At 38.7% G+C, this 24408-nt stretch overlaps 1 protein-coding gene across 1 annotated transcript in view; it reads left to right on the plus strand.

The window, feature by feature from the left end:
- The window catches only part of zmp:0000001082 (integrin alpha-D), a 97502-nt gene that overhangs the window by 39163 nt on the left and 33931 nt on the right, over positions 1-24408 (plus strand). The window contains exons 10-20 of the mRNA XM_036533181.1: positions 8978-9051; positions 9643-9763; positions 9861-10003; positions 14677-14817; positions 16837-17034; positions 17188-17318; positions 17469-17623; positions 18489-18655; positions 20346-20468; positions 22201-22271; positions 23767-23908. Of these exons, the coding sequence (XP_036389074.1) occupies positions 8978-9051; positions 9643-9763; positions 9861-10003; positions 14677-14817; positions 16837-17034; positions 17188-17318; positions 17469-17623; positions 18489-18655; positions 20346-20468; positions 22201-22271; positions 23767-23908 (1466 nt within the window). The remainder of the gene's footprint in view (positions 1-8977; positions 9052-9642; positions 9764-9860; positions 10004-14676; positions 14818-16836; positions 17035-17187; positions 17319-17468; positions 17624-18488; positions 18656-20345; positions 20469-22200; positions 22272-23766; positions 23909-24408) is intronic.

Consider the following 24408-nt stretch of genomic DNA (forward strand, 5'->3'; position numbering starts at 1 on the left):
GACATGAATGAATTTATTGGGGAAAGAAAAAAAAACATTTGCGAGGAACATATTGATTAAAAGTAAGAGTTTTATTGATACATAGGAAAAATAGCAAATGCACAAACACAACTGTGAGAAAACAAACTAGACTAAAGTAGCTTTCAAAGTATCCAGCCACTAGAACAACCTGGGGCATCAGATGCGCCTTAAAATGTCTTTTTTGCCGCCTCAGATTCGTATTTGTCGGCATTCTGTCCGAATGTGGTCCAGTGTGCCGACGTCTGTGATGTGTAGCCATATACTTCCGATTAGCTGTCAGTCTGGTCGTGAGGCGAGCTCAGTCTGTGAGAACAAAATGTAAATGCGTCAGAGAACGTATTTATTTACTTCTATACAGAGTGCATGTAGGCTTTTTTTTTTTTATCTTACCCTTGTTCCGGTTCGTAGCGCCTGCGATTTGCTTCCGAGTTGTGAAGACGACGGACCGCGTCCTATAAAATACAGCAAGACAAAAAGTCATTTTGTGAACAAAATGTACTGGTTCTGCTCAAGCACTCATAGCTTTAGCGACTTTCTCGCTCCGCTGTTTACACGTTATTCTGATCTGCTAGTTACTTTTATCTTAGCAGTCACCGAATATATTCTTAATTTTGGGATTGTGCGCCCATCTTTCCCTCGTAGTCTGCTCCACACTTGGGCAGCAGTTGGATTCCAAAGCAGCCATCCTCCTCTATGGATAGCAATATGGTGTTCACTGCGGTGAATTGCTGATTCACATCCGCAGCAAACTGAGTCAGCAAGTTATTTTTGTGTCTTTTAATGCTTGCAAAAATTACAAAATTCTAGAGCTAATTCGGCTCTAGCCGACGAGAGGTTTTTTTGTGGTTTTTCGGCCCTCTCAGGAGCAAATCTCTAAATAATTAAGCATCCGCGTAGTTTAGCTAGCTAGCCGGGTCGCTTTTTTACCTTTTTCTACTATTTTTCAGCGTATACTACTACTGTAAACGTAGTTTTATTGTATTAGGCTAAGTGGCATTTCTTGCGCTTGATTTCTGCCTTTTGATTGTTGTGAGCCACCTCGGTGCTTTTAGCACTTTTTTAGCTGGTAATTCTGTCTCGGCAGTAAATCTTTATTTCGGGAAAGCGTCTTCAGTTAGGGGAAAAAATGTGGCCAAAACTGTGCAAGAGTTGCCAGATGATCGGATTTCTGGAGGGAGACCTCCAGAATGAGTTCATCTGCGACCGTTGCCGACTTGTTGAGCGCTTGGAGAACAAGATTCTTGATCTCGAGGCCCAACTAGCTGGACTCCACAGTAATCCTGAATTGTTAGAGTTCGTTAGAGGGGTAAATGTAAATATGGATTAAAATATTGGGGGGAAGGGTAAAGGGTTTAAAATGTCGCAGTGTGTTATAGGCCACCAGTCTCAGACAGCAGTGTTAACAGTATGCTCTTTGATAACATTAAACTAGCATGTCAGGAGGGTGAGACAATAGTAATGGGGGACTTCAATTACCCTTCAATTAATTGGGAAGCTGTGTCAGGTCAAGGTAAATGTGAGGAAGAGTTTTTGGATGTTGTAAATGACTGTTTTCTGATACAGTCTGTTACTCAACCCACGGGAGAGAACACAATCCTAGATCTGGTTCTGTGTAATAATCCTGATAGAATCGACAGTATTGAGGTAGGGGAACCACTCGGTACAAGTGACCATAGTTCAATTACATTTGAAGTTTTTTGGCAAGTTAAGTCTGCATTCTCCAATGCTAGAGTATTCAACTTTAGGCAAGCTGACTTTATTAAGATGCGTGGTTATACAAGGAATATAAACTGGGTACCTCTTCTAGGTGTCAAAGAAATGTGGTGCATATTTAAAACGATTATTCTGGATGTACAGCGTAATTTCATTCTGCAAGTGAGAAAAGGAAAGCTGAAAAAGAAGCATCCACAGTGGATGAGTAAATCGCTACGGAACAGTTTGAAACAAAAAAGGAAATTATTTAGAAAATACAAGTTGGAGAGCTCAGATAGTAATAAGATTGAATACAGTAATATGCGAGCTCAAGTTAAGAACAAAAAAAAGGAAGCCAAAAGGTGTTATGAAAGACAAATTGCACTAGATGCAAAGAGCAACTCTAAATGTTTTTTTTTTTTCAATATTATGGTCAAAAAAGGATAGTTAAGGATGAAATAAGAGGTATAAAAAATAAGGATGGGGTTATGGTTTACGATAACAAAGCTATTGCTGATACACTAAACAGTTACTTTGTGGAGAGTTTCACTAGTGAAGTGTTTTTGCATATGCCTTCAGGTGCAGTCAGTTCTCAGAGACTTATAGAGGAAATTGATTTAAATGATGCAGAAGTACTAGATAAACTTCAATACTTAAAACAAATAAGGCAGCAGGCCCTGATGGAATATATCCAAGAGTTCTCAGAAAACTAGCAGAGGTGGTTTACAAGCCTCTGAGAGTTATTTTTAAGTAATCCCTTAAAACTGGAGAAATGCCAGATGACTGGAAACATGGCAGTGTAGTACCTATCTACAAGAAAGGAGACCGGACTGAACCAGGAAATTATAGGCCTGTCAGCTTAACTTGTATAGCATGCAAAATACTGGAATCCATCATTAGGGATAATTTGGAATTATTCTGGTGTTGGTGGGAAATGGTGTTCTAAATGATAGCCAACACGGTTTTCGCAGAGGGAGGTCGTGCTTAACAAACCTGGACTTCTTTGAGGAAGCTATAGCATGTCTGGACTCAAACCAAGCTTATGATATTATCTATTTGGACTTTCAAAAGGCATTTGACAAAGTTCTGCACGAGAGACTCATATTGAAAATGACATCTGCGGGAATTACAGGAGGTTAAGTTGGTTGTCTAATAGAAAGCAGACTGTAACTGTGGGAGGAATTGTATCAGAGCAGGGTCCTGTACGAAGTGGAGTCCCGCAGGGATCGGTGTTGGGGCCTTTGCTATTTCTTATATACATAAATGATCTTGATGCAGAGGTTAGTAGTAAAATAGTAAAATTTGCAGATGATACAAAACTAGGGGGTCTAGCCAACAGTATAGAATCAACTAAGGTAATACGGGAAGACCTAAACAGCATCCAAAAGTGGGCAGATACCTGGCAGATGACATTCAATTTAGATAAATGTAAAGTCTTGCATGTGGGAAATAAGAACCTTAGACAAGACTACTTCATGGATGGAAAAAAACTAGAATGTGCTCAATTTGAAAAGGACTTGGGAGTAATGGTTGACCCAAGCTTAACAGGATCTAGGCAGTGTGCTGTAGCAGTAAAAAAGGCCAACAGGATGCTGGGATATATAGCCAAAACTATTGAGTATAAATCTAAAGAGGTTATATTGAAATTATACAATGCCTTAGTCAGACCGCACCTGGAATACTGTGTGCAGTTCTGGGCACTGCACTATAAAAAAGATACCGAAGCTCTAGTAAAGGTTCAAAGAAGGGCAACTAAATTAGTTCCTGGCATGAAATATAAAAGCTATGAGGAAAGACTCAAGTTACTTAACCTATTTAGACTAAGCGAGAGGAGGCTTAGGGGTGATTTAATTGAGGTATTTAAATTTATAAAAGGAATCAATAAGGTCAACTATTATAGACTCTTTAGGGTGAGTTCAGTCTGTAAAACAAGAGGACATAAATGGAAACTAGTTAAGAGTAAGTTCCGCACTGATATAAGTAAATATTATTTTACACAAAGAGTTATCAATACATGGAATAGGTTTCCAGGTCATGTAGTTGAGGCAGAGACCCTTGCTGTGTTCAAGTCAAGACTTGATGCAGTTTTGGATACTCTTTAATTAAGAAATGGCGAGCTTAGTTGGGCCGAATGGCCTGTTCTCGTCATCATATGTTCTTATGTTCTTAAGCATTAAAAACAATTTTTAGAGCAAATTTCTCGTACTGCAATCAAAAATCAAGTTTGTCTCTTTTGCGCAAAAAGATTTGATTGCAAATCAGTCCTCTTTGTTTGGGTCAAAAAGTTTTACGAGTCGTAAAGCAAGTTGAACTGGAGGTAATGGGCGAGATCTACGCTGATGGATGAGAGAAGAGTTTATATTTGTGGGTTTGAGTTGGATCGACAGCATGGCTACACCCATAGATATAGAAACGTAGATACCTCATTGGCCGCTGCTGTATGTCGCCGCTACGCATCTGCGTGGTCGCCATATTGGAGCGGTCAAGATGCAGCCTGAAGGTGAAGGCATGTTAAGTATTTAGCATAGGCTGACAAAGGACAGGAGAGTTTTATTAGTTTGGTTGGAATTGGATCAAGTGACAAGGTAGATGATTTTGATGACATAATTAATCTCTCCAGTATGGTGTGTTCAATAGGAGAAAAAGACTGCATAGCTTTAGGTGAGATGTCAGGCACTTGCAAAGGTCCCAGGATAAGTGATGGAGATGGTGAATATCTCATCTCTCATTTGTTCAGTGTTTTTATTTAAAACGTTTTCACTGAAATTGTTTCCAGTATAAAGTGTTAGACAAGGTGCAGACTGGGCAATAGTTAATTTAGCAACAACATTAAAGAGAGATCTAGGATTTTATTTCCCTTAATTAAGTCTGAGAAGTATGACGATTGAGCTGAAAAAAAGCATATATTTATGCTGTAAACGTGCTTTTCCATGCCAGAAAGCAAACAATGACAGTAGTCCTTCATGTTATCTGCGGTCAGAAACACAAATAGAAAGAGCATGGGAATTAGCCGTATCGAACATATTGCATGCAACATTTGGGCTTGTGTAGGTAGTACATTATACAAAGGAAGCATTATTTTTGGTTGACTTAAAACAAAGACATTGAATACAAAAAAGACAATGAATATAAGAAAGAAAAACTTTGGTAACTTATGTATAAACAAATTATATTTCTTTCTGATGCTTGGTGGTTAGCTAGGTTTGACTATCTGTAGCATTTGTGTATTTGCAACATTTGTGAGTTCACCATACAACGTTGATTCACACGAGTAAATTAGTATCAAACAGATTTTGTGTGCTACAGTTTGTCTCCTGACATTTTGTAGACTGTACTTGCAGAAATTGTTAACAAGTAACTGGCATTTAAATTGCAAAAAGAAAACAAATTATTGCTTTATTGGTCTTATTTGTAAAGATCAATCATTGTGTGAATGTAGTGGTAAGCAATAAAAAAGCAACAAACAAATGAAAACGGCACAAGACAGACCCCTAACCCCTGGCACTGGAATACACCTAGTTCATTGTTTCTCCTCATTCAGTTTTAGGTTAGTTTTTAATGATTATTATTTTATTCAAACTGTGTTGCAGTCCAGACACTGTTCCTGTGATCCCTGGTGTTGAATGTGACGCAGTGGATAGGTGCCGTGGAATGGTGGTAGAGTCCAATCATGTGTGTGACTCCAGCCAGCAATCCTATACATGTTTTCCTCATCAAAAATTTTAAAGTTTTAATTTTTTTCTTTTTTTTACGCATGAGGTCACCAACTAAGAACCATGTCATTCCACATTCTGAATGGATTTTCAAAAAGAAAACAGTATAGTCATAGTAACTTGAGCAGATGTAAATGTTCATGGGCTGGGATAAACTCTTTAATGAGAAGAATGTATAACAAAGGTGTTCCCTCTTTGCTGGCCAGTCAGAACATTATCTTTGAAAGATTTTTGCCCCAGCTTGAGGATGTACCATTATTTACACACCTCTCACTGTGCAGAACTCATACAGGTTCACCATGTTTGGTGTGTTACAGCAGAGATGTGTGAAATACATACTTTAAATTAATTAAAAAAAAATTTTTTGCAATGAAATTCCCAAATGCCATTTCACAAACTGAAAAACTAACGAGAAATATTCAGACAATTTAGCCAGTGAATACATTGTTGTCATCTAGTAGCATACATGCGATAATGCTGAACTTGTTCATGCCCAGATGTGTAAAAATACTCATGCTACAAGACAGAGCAAAGGAAAGGCTTGTTCTGAAGAGGTAGGAGTATTGGTTTCATTTACATTTTAGAAAAAATGACAAAAACAACATTACACTATATAATTCCAGTAGACTTTAAAGTTAAAACACCCACTGGCACAAGAAGCTAAGCAGGAGTTTTGGTAGTGGTGTCTTAAGTACTCTTTACCTGCATTGTTCTTGTGCCCCTTATTATAATTATAGCTCTAACTGTGCCTAAACCATTCACTCTACAGACACCAAACCAATGTCAAATCAATCAGTTCATTCACCATTGGTGTGCTACTACTTTTATAAATTAATAGTTTCGTAGTTTTAATGATATTTAAAAAAAAGCTCTAATTTTTCCCCGTTCAAAAAGATAGGATTTTAGAGTAAGTAACAGAGTTTTAGAGTTAGTAACAGAAGAGTGCAGGCTGAAGGCTGAATTTACAAAGTTCTCTCTACACTCTAAGTTAAATGATGACGTTCCCGCTCGCATTTACATATCGTCAACGCTGCCAATCAGACACAGATATTGTGAAGCTTCTCCTGCTGCAATGGAGAGATGTGCTGTGAACTTGCTCCTCTGTGCACTTTCAGCGGTTACGTCACTCTGTGAGTCTTCAATAGATACTAGTGGTGTTCAAAACGATTCTTTTTAGTGATTCAGTTCCTTTTGTTCAGTACAGTAAAATTATTCAAATCTTTGACTCACTGATTCATTCATTTCCATATCCTGTCGGGCGGCATACATGAATCTGTAAATAGTTTTATTGCATTTTACCCTACATTGTTCCAAACATCATGTCCATTATTAGCCTGCTCTGTGGCAAAATAGCATGTGTGAAACCAAATGTCAATGAAATTAATAATTAAATCGTAATATCCATTAGGCCTACGTGAAACTGCACCATGTTATTCAAACAATCATGCAGCTGCAAAGTATACTTCATCTTTAGGAAGGTAATAGAACCCCACATTTTAACGCATACTGTATAATAAGTAGGCCTACATGTCATTTGCTAAAACTAAAAAAATGCACTGAAGAAAAAAGAGCCACGAAAGCGAAAAACTTCTTTTAACAAGTTTTGAACTAACCGAGTCCAAACATTTTAATATAGGCTACTTGGAATCACCGCTCAAATCGTAATGTGACAGTGCTGTGCAGAAATTTGGTGACTGGTTGGTTGGACATTTTGCTCTGACTGCCATACCAACGAGCCTGGCTCTATGGCGTTGCAGTCAAAGTCACATGGTTGGTACCCCGTAGACCCTGGTACGAGGCCGGGTGGGGTGATTGCTCTCGCCTTTTGCTACAGACGTATTTCCAAAAAAGTAAATAAAGACCTGAAAGTTAGTGTTTGTAAAGCCACTCCTTTTTATGATTAAATAGCCCTCGGGTCAGTAACCAAACATCCAAGGAAAAAACCTATCTGTGCATTTTTGTATTTGAATCATTTTTTTTTTATTATTTAATATTGTGAATGTCGTATTTTTATTTGTTGTTAATGTAGACATAGTACACTACAAATGTGATGCATATTTTGTAGCCTACTATGTTGATTTGTCAGTAGGCCTATTTATTAATAAGGACTTAAAAGTAAATGTGATGTCAACGTTAAATAAATCGTATGCCAAATTGCAGTTGTGATAAACAAGAACTGCAATACATTGTGCACACCACAAAATATGCTACTGTTAAAAATTTAAATATAAAATAATATTCCAGGTAGATAAGGAAAATAAAATTTAATATTTTTAATTCCTATAATAATGTCTCAGAAGCGCTCTGATACCTTTTGCATCATCACAGTGAATGGTGGAGGTAGCTGAAGCCTGCTGTAGTGAAAACTAGCGATTCTGGCAACACGTAGTCACCAGATCTTCATAGTCAGTGACTCTTTTGAGGGGAATGGAACCGATGTACTGGGAACTTGTCAGCATAGTCAGTGAAACCCCTCACAAATGTCTGTAATTTGAGGCCAGCCCTGAGAAGCTTTTCAGCTGCACTGTGTCAGTGGAGATCGGTCAGTCTCTTATGGCCAGTATTTTGTCCTCGAGCGTGCTCATGCCCTCAGCCCCAGCTTATGACCCAGGAACTCAACCTCCCGCCGCATGAAATGACATTTCTCCTAGGCACACAGGCATGCTCAGTGCAGTGTGGGTGGCTAAGGGGCTATGCTGTGGGGGCTCTGGGGAGAGGTTCAGCAACGAGAGGGCAGCAGAGCGTTCATTGCAACAACAGGGCATGCAGAGAGCACAGCACTGGGGGGCTAGGGTGCGGGGGGGGGGGGGGGGGTGTTGGAACAGCACCCACAAGGTGGGTCATAGGCATAGCATACTCCTCCCCAAGTCCAGTACACATCCAGTGCTTCTCAGTTGTATGCAATGGTAGGCACGTTGCACAGCTGCAACCTCTGAGAGTGTTGAGAGGAGTATCCTGTTGCATACAACTCAGTATTCCAAAATATGATAGTATAAAGGCAAATTCATTAAAAAATAAAAAATATGGAGTTAGACAATGTCTTTGATCTTGTCAAAAGAGATTTGGCTGAGGTTTTCAAAATTTCAAAAGGCTGATATACTGAAGTTGTTAAGATTAGCTCTGTCAGCACAACAAGAAGACATAGAATAGGATGAAATTAGTTAATGGAAAATTCATGCCAATTACAGGATGTATAGTTTTCACTCCCAGTTCTGTTTAGTAAAAGCATGGAATCACTTGCTAGTATTTGTAGGGGAAACAGAGACTAAGCTTGACACAGTCATAGATATTGTAGACAGTAAAGCTTTTCAAGGTCATGAGCCACCACTAATGATGTTGAATATTTAATTTATGTTATTACTCATGTCTGTTAATTCTAACCCCAAAACCTAACCCTTTGTGAAATCACACAAGTTAGTTGAAAATGTATACCTGTACATCAGTTTCACGGAACTTAAGTCTAGTTTCCTTGTTACTTTACCATAAATGTTTTTGGTATGTCACTTGTCCTTCCATTCTTATTAAAATGTTCATTTAATTTTTTTCACAAGGTACTCAAAGTGCATATGGCAGGAAATTCAAAAATGAGATGTCTCAGAGTGGGTTCAGCGCTGTCTACATGGAGGTGAGATGATACAAGCAAAAAGCATAAGGTTCACACACACACACACATATATATATGCACTTTCGACTTATGATATTTTCAACTTACAATGGGTTTATCGGGACATGACCCCATCATACAGATGCTCCTCGACTTTCGATGGGGTTATGTCCTGATAAACCCATCGTAGGTTGAAAATATCAGAAATCGAAAATGCATTTAATACATCTAACCTACCAAACATCATAGCTTAGACTAGCCTACCTTAAACATGCTCAGAACAATTACATTAGCCTACAGTTGGGCAAAATCATCTAACACAAAGCCTATTTTATAATAAAGTGTTGAATATCTCATGTAATTATTGAATACTGTATTGAAAGTGAACACAAAACACATTGTCTAGTATCTAATCGTACCGCGTATCACTAGCCCGGAAAAAGATCAAAATTCAAAATACGAAGTACGGTTTCTACTGAATGTGTATCACTTTCGCACCATTGTAAAGTCGAAAAATCGTAAGTTGAACCATTGTAAGTCAGGGCCCATCTGTAAAAGTGAACCTTTAACTTTATAGATACTTCACCTTTATACATATCTTTGTCTTTGCAGGACACTTTAGTTTTGGGATCAGTAGGCTCCAATGACTGGAGAGGATCTCTTATTGAAATTCCTTCAGGGGCAAACAGCAAACACGTTGAAGACCCCAAAATGGAGGAGGATTCCTATATGGGTATGCTATCAAAGGATTCTTACATTCATCCAAATTTATGCTGTATTGTGATTTCATGTGCTTCTTTTGCAGTCTAATGCAAATGCTGTCTACACAGGTTATTCTGTGGCAGTGGGAAGGAAAGGAAAAGAGATTTTATATTTTTCTGGAGCACCCAGATTTAACCATACAGGACAAGTTCTTGTTTTTCACAAAGTCAACCAAAATTGGGAAATGATACAGGGGAAACACGGGACACAGGTAGGTACTCATACATTGTTTGAAGTATAACCATAATGTGGTTGAGCTGGCAGCTATGCCATCTACAAAAACAGCTGTTAGTGGGGCATGCCACATACCTATACAGCATACTTATATGAGCCCTTTTTGGAGTTTCCCACAGATATAACCACAGCGATCCTGAAGTCTAATTCACAAAGATCTCATGGCTACAACCCAGAGTTTTCATTTAATGCATGTATTTGACTTGTGGGGCAAAAGCCAAGTGTGATGACGTAACATCATCATCAGTAACCGATTTCATGTAAAACAAAGATTGTATGTCGTTATAGCAGACTCACTAAAAATGAGGTGACACTCAGGTCAGTTCTTAACACCAGAAATTTTCCATAACCACAGTCCACACTCCACCTATATGATATACTGTAAAGGTTTTTAATCAAGATTTAGAAAGAGGACAAAGTTTAGAATTCAATAATAGAGGCCCTGTGTGTGAGAGGGCAACTGCCATTGTTTTTTTTATATTTTTGTGTAGCACTCCCATGGATAACCTGGCTCGCTAGTCCCTCTACATATAGGGGAAAAATGCAAGTGGGATGCGCATCTCAACCATTTAGGCAACCAGTGAGAATAACCCTTAAGAGTTTCTGGGTGCAGTAAACTCCTTAATACACACACACATTGACTGTTATTATTATTATTATTGGGAAATACCCTTATCTAAGGCTTTCCAAACACTTTGAATATTAGGTTTGATTACCTGTAATAATATAACTGACTCAGAACATAAACAGCACAAGCAGAATTAAATGTGAAACCAAAACATGGAATTTTATTAACAAATGACCTCACTAGCTGAGGCTAACACTTAGCAGAGTTCACCGATAACCCCACAATTTGATTGAAAAGGGTGAAAACAAAATACTATTACCCAGCCGGGGTTTGACCAGTCACAGTTCGAGGGAGGAAAACGTTGGCGCGCTTAGTTGGAGCTAGGGATGTAACCATACACTCAGCTCATGGTTCCATTCAATTCACGATACAATGTATTCGGTTCGATTCTTCCACAACATTTTTAAGAAAATCAATTGAACTGACACTGGAATGAAAACAATGGATTTATTTTTGATGCATTAACAATGCTGAACTATTGTTGTCTTTTTGTACCATTAAAGTCATGACAGCTTGACCCTAGGAGTCTTCAAACATAAAATATTATGAAATTGAATGGGTCTGTCTGTATTACATTAATATGAAATTATGAAAATTGCACCTCAACACTTAATGCTCAAATTTAGACACAAGTTAATGAGCTATGATACTGACAGTCAGAGAGAGTCATCCTGGTTGGGTACCATGCTCTGCTCAATCATGTATTTCTAGGGTACAATAAGTGACAATGTGGCACTCTTTTCATCAGACAACACAGTGGTAGAGGTTTCAGAAACTTCACTGTGTCCATGGCATCACTGATGTCAGAGCTATCCAAAGTATCAAGTTCACGAGCATTTTTAGGCACCTCAGTGCTTACCAGGGCAGCAGTTACAGCTGCTTGTTGCTCGAGATAGCGTTCCAGCGTGTGATGTGACAACGTCCATACTTAGCTTATATTGTGCAATCTCAAGCATCTTTTGCTTTGCAGTGAGCACAGTTGTTACTGTGGCACTTCGGTGAAAGAAGGCCACAACCCGTCTCAATCGCTCGAGCAAACGACTGACGCGGGTTATCTTTAATCCCATATGGGTAGCTAGATTCCGTGTGTGCGCAAAACACTTGATATGCGGTGATAGCCTGTCTTCTCTCGCTGCCACCTCCATGTTGCGTGCATTGTCGGTAACGACAGCGATACTGTGATTTGGTCTTGCAAGTTCCCACTCCAAAACGGCTGATTTTAAAACTTCAGTTAAGTTTGATCCTGTGTGCGTCTCAAAAAGCGAACGAGTCTGGAGCACAAAATTTTTCAGTACCCACTCTCTGTTGATAACATGCGCTGTTACTGTAATGCAGTGGCGTTATGTCATCCTGGGGTGGGCAACTATATCCAATACGAAAAGAGCCACAACTCAAAAACCTCTCTTTCTGCCTGTAAAACGCAGGTTACTTTTCATTCAAAAATAATCCGATACGTCAATTCAATTCAATTAATTTGTATTTGTATAGTGCTTTTTACAACACAAGTTGTAAGGCCTGAGCCCCCCTGAGAGCAAGCCGAAGGCAACAGTGGCAAGGAAAAACTCCCTATCAGGAAGAAACCTTGAGCAAAACCCGGCTCAGAGGGGGAGCCCATCTGCTTCTGGCCGGCACTGGGCAGATAGAGTTAAAGACAAGTTATACAATGTACTTTAAGACATTTAAGATTGATAGACAATAGTAATTAACAGCAGAGTGATTATAAGAATGTCTCCTAGGATGTCCGGTTCTTGGAAATAAAAAAAGCTGTAGGCCCACATATACAATAGTAAATGCAACTACGGTTGTGCTATTCTTACCTGACAAAAATTATTACAATTGATTATTTCCATTTATACTGTAATTGCAGTTATTAATGTAGTGTGATAGACACGAAATTTACAGAAATGAAGGATCAGAGTGCAGTACTAGCAAACTTAAAGCAGAATTACAGGCTGTCATTTTCAAGCCTATTAAGACAAGAATATCAGATGTAAGACAGCCTTGTGTTTTCTTTTGGAGCACCGAAAAAAAAATCGACCTGATTTTGTCCTAACAGATGTGCGACACTTTCACCAGTATACTGTCTATGCTGATATTCTTGCCAAGCAGACATAGCCCGCCCATGACAGACACTGGACCAGTGGCGTCGTTAGGTCCGATCATTCGGGGCTATAGCCCCGAATATTTTAAGCCTAGCCCCGAATATTTTCGCCCTGAAAAAGGAGGTGTTTATAGCAAATCAACAGACTGTGTAACAGAGCGGAACTTGACTTGCAGCGTCGAAGGCTTGATAATATTTATTTATTATAAAGGTAGATACAACCTCCCCAACCTAGCGATGCCGATCCCCCTTCTTGACTTGACTTAGCAACCTTGACTTAGCCCCTGTCTCAGTCAAGGGCACGTTTCCTATTTGTGAAGCCAAACCTGCAACACTGAAAACAGAAAACTGCATCACGCTGTGCTGAATACTCCATCCACGGTGGAGACTGGTACCTGCTCACGCTAATCATCTCGTATTCTGGCCAAACATACGATTAGGGTAACTTGCCAAAATTGGCTGGGAAGGTTTATCATTATTCAAGTCCCAGTCTTTGATAGCAGAAGCATTCACTGGTGGCAGGTCGTGTATGTTTAAGGTCGGGTGCCGCCGACACTGAAGCAGGGCTAGATCGGCAGAAACAGCAATGGTATTGTTTGTGGTCTTTGGTAGACCGTTTTTAAATAAGCCATCTATGCGTTCTTAAAACTCAAGAAACTTAACCAGGGGTGTCTTCAGAAAGTAAAAGTCCCACCATGTGTTTGTTCTAGCCATTCACTAAACAAGGTGATTTCACTAATTAGCTCCTCTACCTGGCTAAAGAGTTGTGCTAATTAAATTCACCTGGTGTAGTGCATGGGTGGAACAAATGCGTGGCAGGAATTTTACTTTCTGAAGCCCGGGTTTTCCATCTCTGAACTTAACTGCCCAAGTGAGCTTGATAGGGTAGCCTACTTTAGAAGAAACCAGCAATGAACTAGCGACTAACCAACTAACGTTGACACTGGTCAAGAAAGTGTTAGCTGTAGCTATAGGCTATAAAATGACACTAAAGACAAGTCAACACTACAAATGAGGGAAAAAATGGATAACAAAACAAAAGTTTTATGAATCATTCAAAAGCTTTCTTTCGGGCAAAAGTATGCAAAACGTTGGTGACTCGCACAAGAACTGGCCGGTAACGTTTGCTCGTTTGCATGAAAGCGCTCTGACACTTGGTTATGCTGATGACTGTTGAAAGTTCTCGACCACTCCTCTTCCATTAAGTCACACATTTGAAATAACCAATGATTTATTAGAGAAATGTAAAAGCGAAAATAAGCTATAGTCTACATAAATTAAGCTAAACCTTTAATTTAACCGATTTTTCATAGGGTGGGCAAACGACCCTTTTGGGTGGGAAATGGCCACCCCAGCCCACCCGTAGACACGCCCCTGTTGTAATGTAGCTCTGAACACCCCTGGACGTCCACCCGTGATCGGTCGTCATCGCCACACTCTCGCACTTTTCAGAATTTCTGTCACTTTGGTTTTTGCTTCGTTGTACAAGCCTGGTATTACAGCCTTTTTAAAAAAAAAAAAAAAAAAATTACTATATTAATATATGACTAATTTATTTTCCCATGCGTCTAGAATGAATCTGCTCTGCAAGTTGCACAAATGCACCTACTTTTATTATAAATCAGACACCCCCTCATTACAGGAAAATCCCACCCCACAAGGAACACTTACATTCCAATGTCAGAATATGTGTAGTAGGGATACAGCCATGGAACTCCTCTGGGAGGGTAAAAAGGGTTTCCATCTGTATATCCCAAGTCTGAATCACTCCCTGTATGAATACTTATGTATATTAAATATGTATATATTATATTTCTCCAAAATTGTACACCCAGAGAACTGTATTGTAGCCATTTCTTTCAGTGATCTTAGGTTCTAATATGATTTCAGGTGATAATATAATTCTACATTTTTTTTCCAGATTGGTGCATATTTTGGGGCAGAGTTGTGTGCTGTTGACATAGACTCAGATGGTGAAACTGATTTTCTCCTTGTGGGTGCACCACTATATTATGACTCTCAGAGAGAAGGCAGGATGTTTGTTTACAACCTTACTACAGAGGTAATGTTCATTTTCTGTTGCTATGACTTCTTGCAGCCACACTCAATTTTCTCAGTTATTTCTTTAGCAACCTGTGTGGTTTTGCTCTGTTCTTGACACAATACTTATGTCAAATGGAAAATTTGATGTGTGAAAAAGTAGAAACTTTGTAAATTTTGCAAATGCAAATGTGAGAGTTTATCTATCCATCATCAGCAAGACGATGACTTTATGTAAAACATAATAATGAAATTACTGAGACTAAATAGCTGCACATATTCTTAATCAATATTTATGTCAGGGCACAGGCAAGGACTCAGGCGCGGACCACGAGAACTCCAGATTCCAAGTGCCTTTAGAAGGGCGCCGGGCAGAAATCATGACCAAAAAACAGGCAGGGTAGAGACCAGGCAGGCAGTCCAAACACAGTCAGGAATCAAAGCCGGGGACAGGCAGGGTCAAACCAGGTAGTCAGGAAGATCAGGTGAACAAGGCAGGAACAGCAGGCAGGAGCAAGGTCGAAAAGCAGGCAAGGTCGATTCGGGGAACAGCAATCAGGCAGAAAACACGGGGGGACCGAGACAGGTACAAACACACTGCAACGAACTAGCAACAAGACAGAGACAAGCAGGGTAGATATAGGGCTGGGCTGATGAGAAGATGGGAAGCAGGTGTGTAAGCAGGCAGGAGGAGATGATCGGGTGGGCAGAGACAGGGCGGAGAGTGGGGCAGGGCTAGAACACAAGGAAAACAAAAGCACATGGACAGGGAAAAACAAAAACACAATAGCTAGGGGGCGGGAGCACTGACAATTTAATCATGGCAAACTGAAATATTTTCTTATTAGAAAGGCTAAATACACTATATGGACAAAATTACTTCATACTCAGATACACTATATGGACAAAAGTATTTGGCCACACCTGTTTTTCAGGGTTTGGGCTAGGCCCCTTATCTCCAGTGAAGGGCAATCTTAATGCTTCAGCATACCAAGACATTTTGGATAATGCTATGCTTCCAACTTTGTGGCAACAGTTTGGGGAAGTCCCTTTTCTATTCCAACATGACTGTGCCCCAGTGCACAAAGCAAGGACTATAAAACATGGTTTGATGAGTTCGGTGAGGAAGAACTTGACTGGCCCGCATAGAGCCCTGACCTCAACCCCATCGAGCACCTTTGGAATGAACTGGAACGGAGATTGCGAGCCAGGTCTTCTTGTCCAACATCAGTGCCTGACCTCATAAATGCTCTACAGAATGAATGGGCACAAATTCCCACAGAAACACTCCAAAATCTTGTGGAAAGCCTTCCAAGAAGAGTGGAAGCTGTTATAGCTGCAAAAGGGGGACCAACTCCATATTAAAGTATATGTATTTGAATACAATGTCATTACAGTGTAATGGTCAGGCATCTGAATACTTTTGTCCATATAATGTATTAAATATGAAATCAAGCTTAATGGTTTAAAACGGAACCAAACTGAATTTTTATTTCTTAGTACTTATTGTAATAAAGAAACAGCTAGGAAATAGCCTGCTATAACTTAGTAGTATACATGTACTGGGTAACTAATTCAGTATAGTCACAATTGAAGAATAACAGTGTTTCCAAATCTTTATTGAAATGCTAAAAATGTAAGAATCATCTGTGCACAGAACATACACAGCACAGTGTTTAATATTTGAAAATATCGAATAATAACAATGATTACATTTTGAAAATGCCAACTCCTGAATAAAATGGCACAAAAATGGTGCCAACTACCAACTGTGTATGCATACAACGAATTTTTAGTATGAACGATTTCTGTACTTACAGGGTAAGATATTTGCTTTCTCTTGATATTCATACATTGAAATGAACTTTTAATATTAACGACTGTTTTGTCTATAATATTGTTTTCAAAAATGATCAACATGATTATTTTTTCATTAAAACATAGAGAGACCTAGCTATTTAAATGTTAGTGTTTCTAACAGTGTCTAGTGTTTAAATCTGTGTGAATGGTTTTTTTTTCTCCATTCTCCTTTCTTCCTCAGCTGGTAATGTGGGAAAAACTAAATGTTACAGGATCATCTCTGGGCCGATTTGCTTCTTCTATATCCTCTCTTGAAGACCTGAATGGTGATGGACTCAGGGATGTGGCTGTGGGTGCACCACTGGAGGATGGTCAGAAGGGAGCAGTATATATTTACTTGGGAGACAGGCTGAGGGGCATCCGACCTGAGTCCTGCCAGGTAGGGTAGAAAGAGGAGGAAAAGATATAACAATGGTGTGAACAAGTTATAGAAAAGAAGAATTCAGTACATTTTCTTGTAGCACTGCAGTATAGCGTAACAATTTTATTCAGCATTCTCTGTGTATTTCTGACTTGGTTTCCCTATATCCAGCGAATTGCAGCCCAGATAGTGCTGTCTACACTGCAGTTCTTTGGGCAGGCAATTGACGGGAAGATGGATATGGAGGAGGATGGACTGACAGACATCATAGTCGGAGCATATGGGAAGGTTGTGCTATTTAGGTGAGGCAGAGAAATAATGGTGCAGTAAGAATATTGGATTTTTGGAAGGGGACCCAAAATTATCATTTTCTTTTGAATACTGTTGAATGATTAAATCAATTCATGCTTAAATTCCCCTACCCTGATCTTTCTATTTTTGGACCCTTGCAGGTCCAGGCCAGTTCTCAATGTTTCTGCCCAACTTCACTTCACTCCAGCACAGATAAGCACTGATAAATTTCACTGTCTGGAAATGAAGGAAATCTTTCCTGTTGTCACATTAACAGCCTGCTTCATGGTGAATCATACTACTTCTGTTTCTGCAGGTGAATTGCTTACATTTTGAACCACAAATGAAAACACTTCCTATTTTCAAATACTTCATATGTTTGTAAAAAAAAAATTGAACAAAAAAAAAAGTTAAATCTGAGTTTGTGTTTATCAAGTGTCTCAGAGTAGGAAGCTATGTGCTAAAAATTCTGAGTGTGAATTTTGTTCCTCCTAAGAGTAAAAGCTATTTACCACAATTTTTATCTTTTGGGGTATACAAAATGTATTGAAAAGAATTGAGTAAGATAGCATACTGTAAAATACATGCCAATGTTAAAAAATAAATAGCAAAATTGTGACTTGTGAAGGATGCAAAAAGTAATATGCACTTTTCTCAGTGGCATTATAGAAAAAGGAAACTTAAAGAGGTGGTTAGGATATCAGAAAAGGGAAGGTTTATATATTTGTCTTATCTCAATAAAGATTTTGCAGATGCACTGCATGCGCGTGCCACACGCACGCACACGCACGCACAAAAGTTTCACTGGATAATTTGCATGATGTCTGTCCTGCTGGTGTAACTGCTTCCTAATGACCACAGTAAGATTATGCCTTTTAAAAAGGAGACTCTACTTATGCAAAGTCATTTCATTTTTTCTTTAAAGAAAATTTTTACAATTGAATCTTTTAATTAAAATATTTTGCATGAACTGAGTTTTGAATGTTTTTCAATTTAATTAAATTTTTTTGATGCATTATGTGAAATAAATGTATTTTTTGCATATAATTGTGCAGAAGGGTATCCACAGGGCGTAAGAATACTCAAATTCCTAATGTAGGATGTTCAGTAGGCAGTTAATAATATTCTTCCCCTTTGCGAGTGCGAGTTAATGCAATGTTTGTTTTCTGCTTCTTTTTCAGGGTCTGTCAAGCTAGGGCTGATTGTTTCCTACCAGCTTGATCTGGACAGCGTGAGACAGAAAAGCAGAGCCTTTCTCAATGCCACTGATAAAGGTGCTAGGAGACACCGCTCTTCCCTGGAGCTGAGCCTTGGAGAAACCTGTCTAAACCACACCATTTACATGCCAGTACGGTAACAAAAGAATGTTAAACGGGTACACAGCAAGAAAGGAATGGGGTGCAGAACAAAGGAGAGAAAAGAATTTTTTTTTGAAAAGAAAAGATGAATGAAGGAACAGTTCAATTAAATTTCCTATCACAAATTTGCTTCAAATTTTCTTGGGTTATTTAAAGCCTTGGGTAACAGGTTAAATAATAAATAATTGCTATTCATTGTTCATCAAGTTTCTCTCATTAATTGAGAGGTCTGCTTTAAAGTTTTATAGTGGCAGTGTAGCATACTAGCATAGTGGTTAAGGAGCAGGACTCGTAACCAAAAGGTTGCTGGATCGATTCTCCGGGGGGGTACCTGAAAGGTTGCCAATTCAATTCCCCATGGGGGCACTGCTGCTATACCTGTGGGCACAATACTTAACCCACAATTGCCTCAGTAAATATCCAGCTGTATAAATGGATAACATTGTAAAACTCTGCAATTGATGTAAGTCGCTCTGGAGAAGAGCATCTGCTAAATCCCACTAATGTAATGTAGTAATGACTTGCACTTCATCTCATCTGAGAAAACTCTTGATTCCTTGATACCTGCAGAACTGTTTTTTTCCCTCTTTCCATCCAAAGTTTTCAGATGAGTTACCTTCCACCAACAGTTTCAACAGTGTTGTTTTTCTTTCTGGTCCTGGATCCAATTCCTCTCACTAATGGAAATTCATGATAGATTTTGAAAGCAAGTTTTGAAGTTTTGACATCATTTTTTTATCATCATCTATGATTATTGAGATGGTGTCACAAAAAATGGCTGCTTGCACATTTCTTGTGACATTAAGACATAGTATTTATACTATGCCTTCCATACTTAGACCCCTCATTAAATAGGAACAAAAACAGAAAAATGAACATATATATTGCTTAAAACATTTTTAAAATACTATTCTTCAAATTTAATGACACTACAGAGAGCAAATTCATATTGTTCAAAAATTATTTTATTTTAAAAAAACCTGCATGTCACATTTATTCATTCATTTAAGTAAACAACAGAAACTAATCTAGACTTGCACTTTGCTTTATGGAAGTTCATCGGAAGCTTCTGAAAATATATAGTGATATCCAAGGGCTCTATCATGCATTAGAGGTAAGGTCAGAGTCTTTAGAACTGACAGACACATTAATGGTCATTGACCTCCCCATCTGGTGATGACTGTAAAATAATTGAAAAAGATGAATCACTGCAATATCCTTACTCAGAAATTTAAGGCTAGGGGTACAGTGTCAACCTTTCCAAAAAGGCGATGCAAGTGTTTCTTGCTTTAGAAAAAACCTATGCCTGTTGTGAAATATGAGAGGGGGTCTGTTATGTTTTGGAATTCATTTGCTTCTTCAGGTTCTGGAATCTTGTAGAAGGTGTCATGAACGCCAGAATCAAGTATGACATTTAGAAGAAAAATCATTCAATATGTAAATTTTTCTGTCATATATTGTTTTTTGTTCCTGTTTTATGTGGTGTATAAATAAATATGGAGGGCACTGTATATACAACAAAAAATCTTAACAAGCTGCTCATAACTACGTAATAGCACTTTATTAGGATCTGTAAATTTGTGCTTTTATATATAAACTAACCATTACTTATTCAATAACAAGGGGGACAAGTATAAATATGCACATGAAATTAATGTCAATTAAACTTTTCTTTTGCAGAACTGTGTGAAAGACACTCTGTCACCCATGATGATTAAACTCAACTTTTCACAATCTGAGAGCCCACAGCACAATTCCACTGCTGTTCTCAACACTGATGTCAATACTGTAGCTCTGGTGGAGGTACAAATATCTGTTTGTCTTTCTGTCGAAGGGAATGTACACAATTTTATGATATTGACATTTATGGCAGTTCATGTAAGAAGTGTATGTTGAGAACAGTATGTTTATGACATCTTGCCATGTCATTTACCTATATTCTAGTATCATTTTTCACTTGAATTATCCCATTGTTAGACAAACCTATTGTTTTTCATGCATTTAAAACTTGTGAGAAAGTATGTTTTAGTGGAATCAAAAAGATTGTACACCTGCTCATTGATGCAAATATCTAATCAGCCAATCATCTGGCAGCAACTCAATGCATAAAATCACAAACACAAGGTCCAGAGGTTCAGTTGCTGTTCAGACCAAACATCAGAATGGGTAGGAAATCTGATTTAAGTGACTTTGACTGTGGGATGATTTTTGGTGAAAGATTTGGTGGTTTGAGTATCTCAGAAACTGCTGATCTCCTGGGATTTTCACGCAGAACAGTCTCTAGAGTGTGTAGAGAATGGTGCGAAAAACAAAAAACGAGCGAGCGGCAGTTCTGTGGGTGAAAACGCCTTGTTAAAATTAATGACAGAAGTCAAAGCAGAATGGCCAGACTGGTCCAAGCTGATGGGAAGGCGACAGTAACCCAAATAATCACATATTACAACAGTGCTACACAGAAAAGCATTTCTGAACATACAACATGTCAAACATTGAGGTGGATGGCCTACAGCAGCAGAAGACCCCTCCGGGTACCACTCCTGTCAGCTAAGAACAGGAAACTGAGGCTACAGTGGGCACAGGCTCACCAAAACTGGATGGTAGACGATTGGAAAAACATTGCCTGGTCTGACGAATCTCGGTTTCTGCTGTGACATGCAGATGGTAGGGTCAGAATTTGGTGTAAACAACATGAATCCATGGATCCATCCTGCCTTGTGTCAACGGTTCAGGCTGGAGGTGGTGGTGGAATGGTGTGGGGAACATTTTCTTGGCACACATTAGGCACCTTAATACCAATTGAGCATCGTTTAAATACCACAGCCTACCTGGGCATTGTTGCTGACCATGTGCATTTCTTTATGACCACGGTCTACCCATCTTCTAATGGCTACTGCCAGCAGGACAACGCGCCATGCCACAAAGCACAAGTAATCTCAAACTGGTTCCAGGAACATGACATGACATGACCTCCATGTTAAAAATTAGGGTTAGGGTTAAATATTATTATTTAATAATTTAAACAAACAAATACAAAATACAATGCAGACCCAGGGCTGTCTGCATTTTGACCATAGCTGGCAGAATTGGGCATGTTGCAAAAAGTGTCTTCTCCTATTGTACACAAACCTGTACAGCAAGTAGTAGTGGCAGCTCATTGCATGTGAACTTGATTTGAGACGTTTTCTCCTCATAAGTATAGATGTCTTTACCACAGACAATTTAAACTTCAACACATTTGTTAGAGTACACAGTCATGAGTAGTGAAAATGGGCCAAAATGAATAGTGTAGCTGTTCTCATCATTATACTTAATTTCCTTATTTTTGATCTTTAAAATAGAACTGTTGGTGTTTACATAACTTGTGTATCTTTCTCTCCACTTATAATGTATATCATAACATATTTACATATGTTTTTCTGTGTTTGTTCATTAAACAACCTTCTCAGTCAGCCCTTTCTAACCTCTCATTTTATCCACAGGGTGTTCTGAAGGTAATTCTACAAACCTTTGACCATTTGGCTTCTCTCCACTACAGGTTCCATTTCAGAAGAACTGTAAAAGGAAGGAGACTTGTGTCTCTGACCTGGAACTGGATTTTAATTTCATGTAGGTGTCTACAAAACATAAACAAGTAAAATGTACTTTTGTTTTCTTGGATTCCCACTTATTTTAAAATGCAAAGGAAATAAGGCCATGAAATCAAAGGTTTTGCCACCATGTGTTCTGTTGAATTAAGTGTTGATGAAGTCTCCACAGTTGAAATAATTGGCCTAGGAATGGCATTAGAATGTTAGAAATACTGCTGAAGGTCTTCTAAACAATTGATGGTAATATGCCAGAGGCCATGCATTGCTATCAAGCCTTTTTTTCCCCTTTATGCAGAAGTATTTTTAGAATGCCGAGATATATGTTGAGCTTGTCTCACCATGACGCCATCTATATTCATGCAGAAGCACTAAGGCAAGATGAATGCTATCCTCCAATACACTTGCAAGCAGCCAATGGCTACTTTTTTCCACAGAGCACCACAGTGGAGTGAGCGCTCACTTGAGGATAGGTGCTACTCCATTTTTGTCATCTGAGCAAAATGCGCAGGGTTTGCTTTGGACTGGTGCTTTAAAGTCACCCAAAATGTTTAGCATAACTCAGCTTCATTTTGATATCAATTCTTTTAATAATGAACTTTTTAATGTGTCTGATACATGCTTCTGTATGTCCAGATAACATTAACTGACAACATCTGGTGAATGATAATGTTGATCATTGCCTTATTCTGAAGTGGAGAAGTGGAACACAAAATAGATTATTATTGATGCTGCATATGTTTTTGGACTGGAATTACAATGCGCGCTATTTCACAAATGCATTTTGTGCAATTACTTTTGCATTGAAATGTTGTGGTTGTGCTAAGAAGTGGTGGTTGAGTATGTTATTAAATGCAGAACTGTCAAGAAAATACTGCTTTTCACTAGAACTAACAAATTCACGCAAGGCATTTCATGCTAGGCATTTCTTGCACAGCATGCAAATTTAGCAACTCATTTCTGCACTTTTTGTTTTTCCTTTGTATTTTCTTGTATTTTTTCCATCATATTCTGTCCTTCTTTTTTCACTTTATTTTACATCAGTGTATGCATGTGTAGCAGAGCTGAAGTGATTAGCTCGTGTGAGTCCTGCGTAACGCCTTAGGTAGCAGGTAGCCAAGCGGTTGCAGCGGCTACGTCACTCCCCCGAGACCTGGTTAAGTAGCGTTGTTGCCGACAGGCTAAGGGCAATTTGCCTTTAGCTCAACTGGCAACGACGCTGGCCGTAAGGGGTTGGCAGCAAGCAGTGAGAACCTTGGTTCGAAACTCGCTCGCTCGCCGACCCCCACCCGTTACACATGTCCAAGAAACATCAAATTAAATTGTTTAGCTTCCTTGAGCAGCTCTGTATTAAGTTGTAAATCACTAAAATGCAAGAAAATTGCCACAGGTTTCAGTGTAGAACAGAACGTATGCAGTGATCAGAACAGTGCATGAGATAAATAATAATAATCTCATCTCATTTTTATACATGAATCTTTTCGGACTCTAAACACTGTTTTGTCTCTTTCCCTTAGGACCACCACTCTCTTAGTGGTTGACCAGGAATATTTTAATGTGACAGTGACATTGTCCAATCATGGAGATGACTCCTATAACACCAGCATCACCTTCCACTACCCACATGGATTGTCATTTTCCAAGATGCAGGTTTTGAAGGTAATCTGTACTACACTGCAAAAGTAATGTGAAATAGGCCTTTGAAATGTATACATCTTCGCCATGCATCAGCTATCAGATATAATATGATTATTATTTCATTACATCTAATATAGGTAATTAAATTAATAAGAAAACCTCTTTCTAAAATGCAGACAGCACTTTCTTCACATAATTTGACTATTCTGCTTCAAGTTACACACACAGTATTGCACCACATTTGCTCTAAACAGGACTCAATAACTGGCTGCTTGGATTCATCCATTCAATGTTAAGATTTTATTTATGATCTTAAACTGTTGTCTTAGAATGACCATGCCAAAAGCAATGAAAAATCAGATAGAATCAGTAGAATAATCATCACTGCACTAACATGAATAAGCCATGGGCAAAATGACCTCCATGATGATAGAAGAATTTCTCCAAAGTACCTGGCCTGCTGGGGTAGTTACACAGGACTTAATGATGACTGATTGATTTTATCCAAGTCCATACACTTA

Source organism: Megalops cyprinoides, chromosome 1 (genome assembly GCF_013368585.1).
Source record: "Megalops cyprinoides isolate fMegCyp1 chromosome 1, fMegCyp1.pri, whole genome shotgun sequence".
NCBI classification, from domain to species: domain Eukaryota; kingdom Metazoa; phylum Chordata; class Actinopteri; order Elopiformes; family Megalopidae; genus Megalops; species Megalops cyprinoides.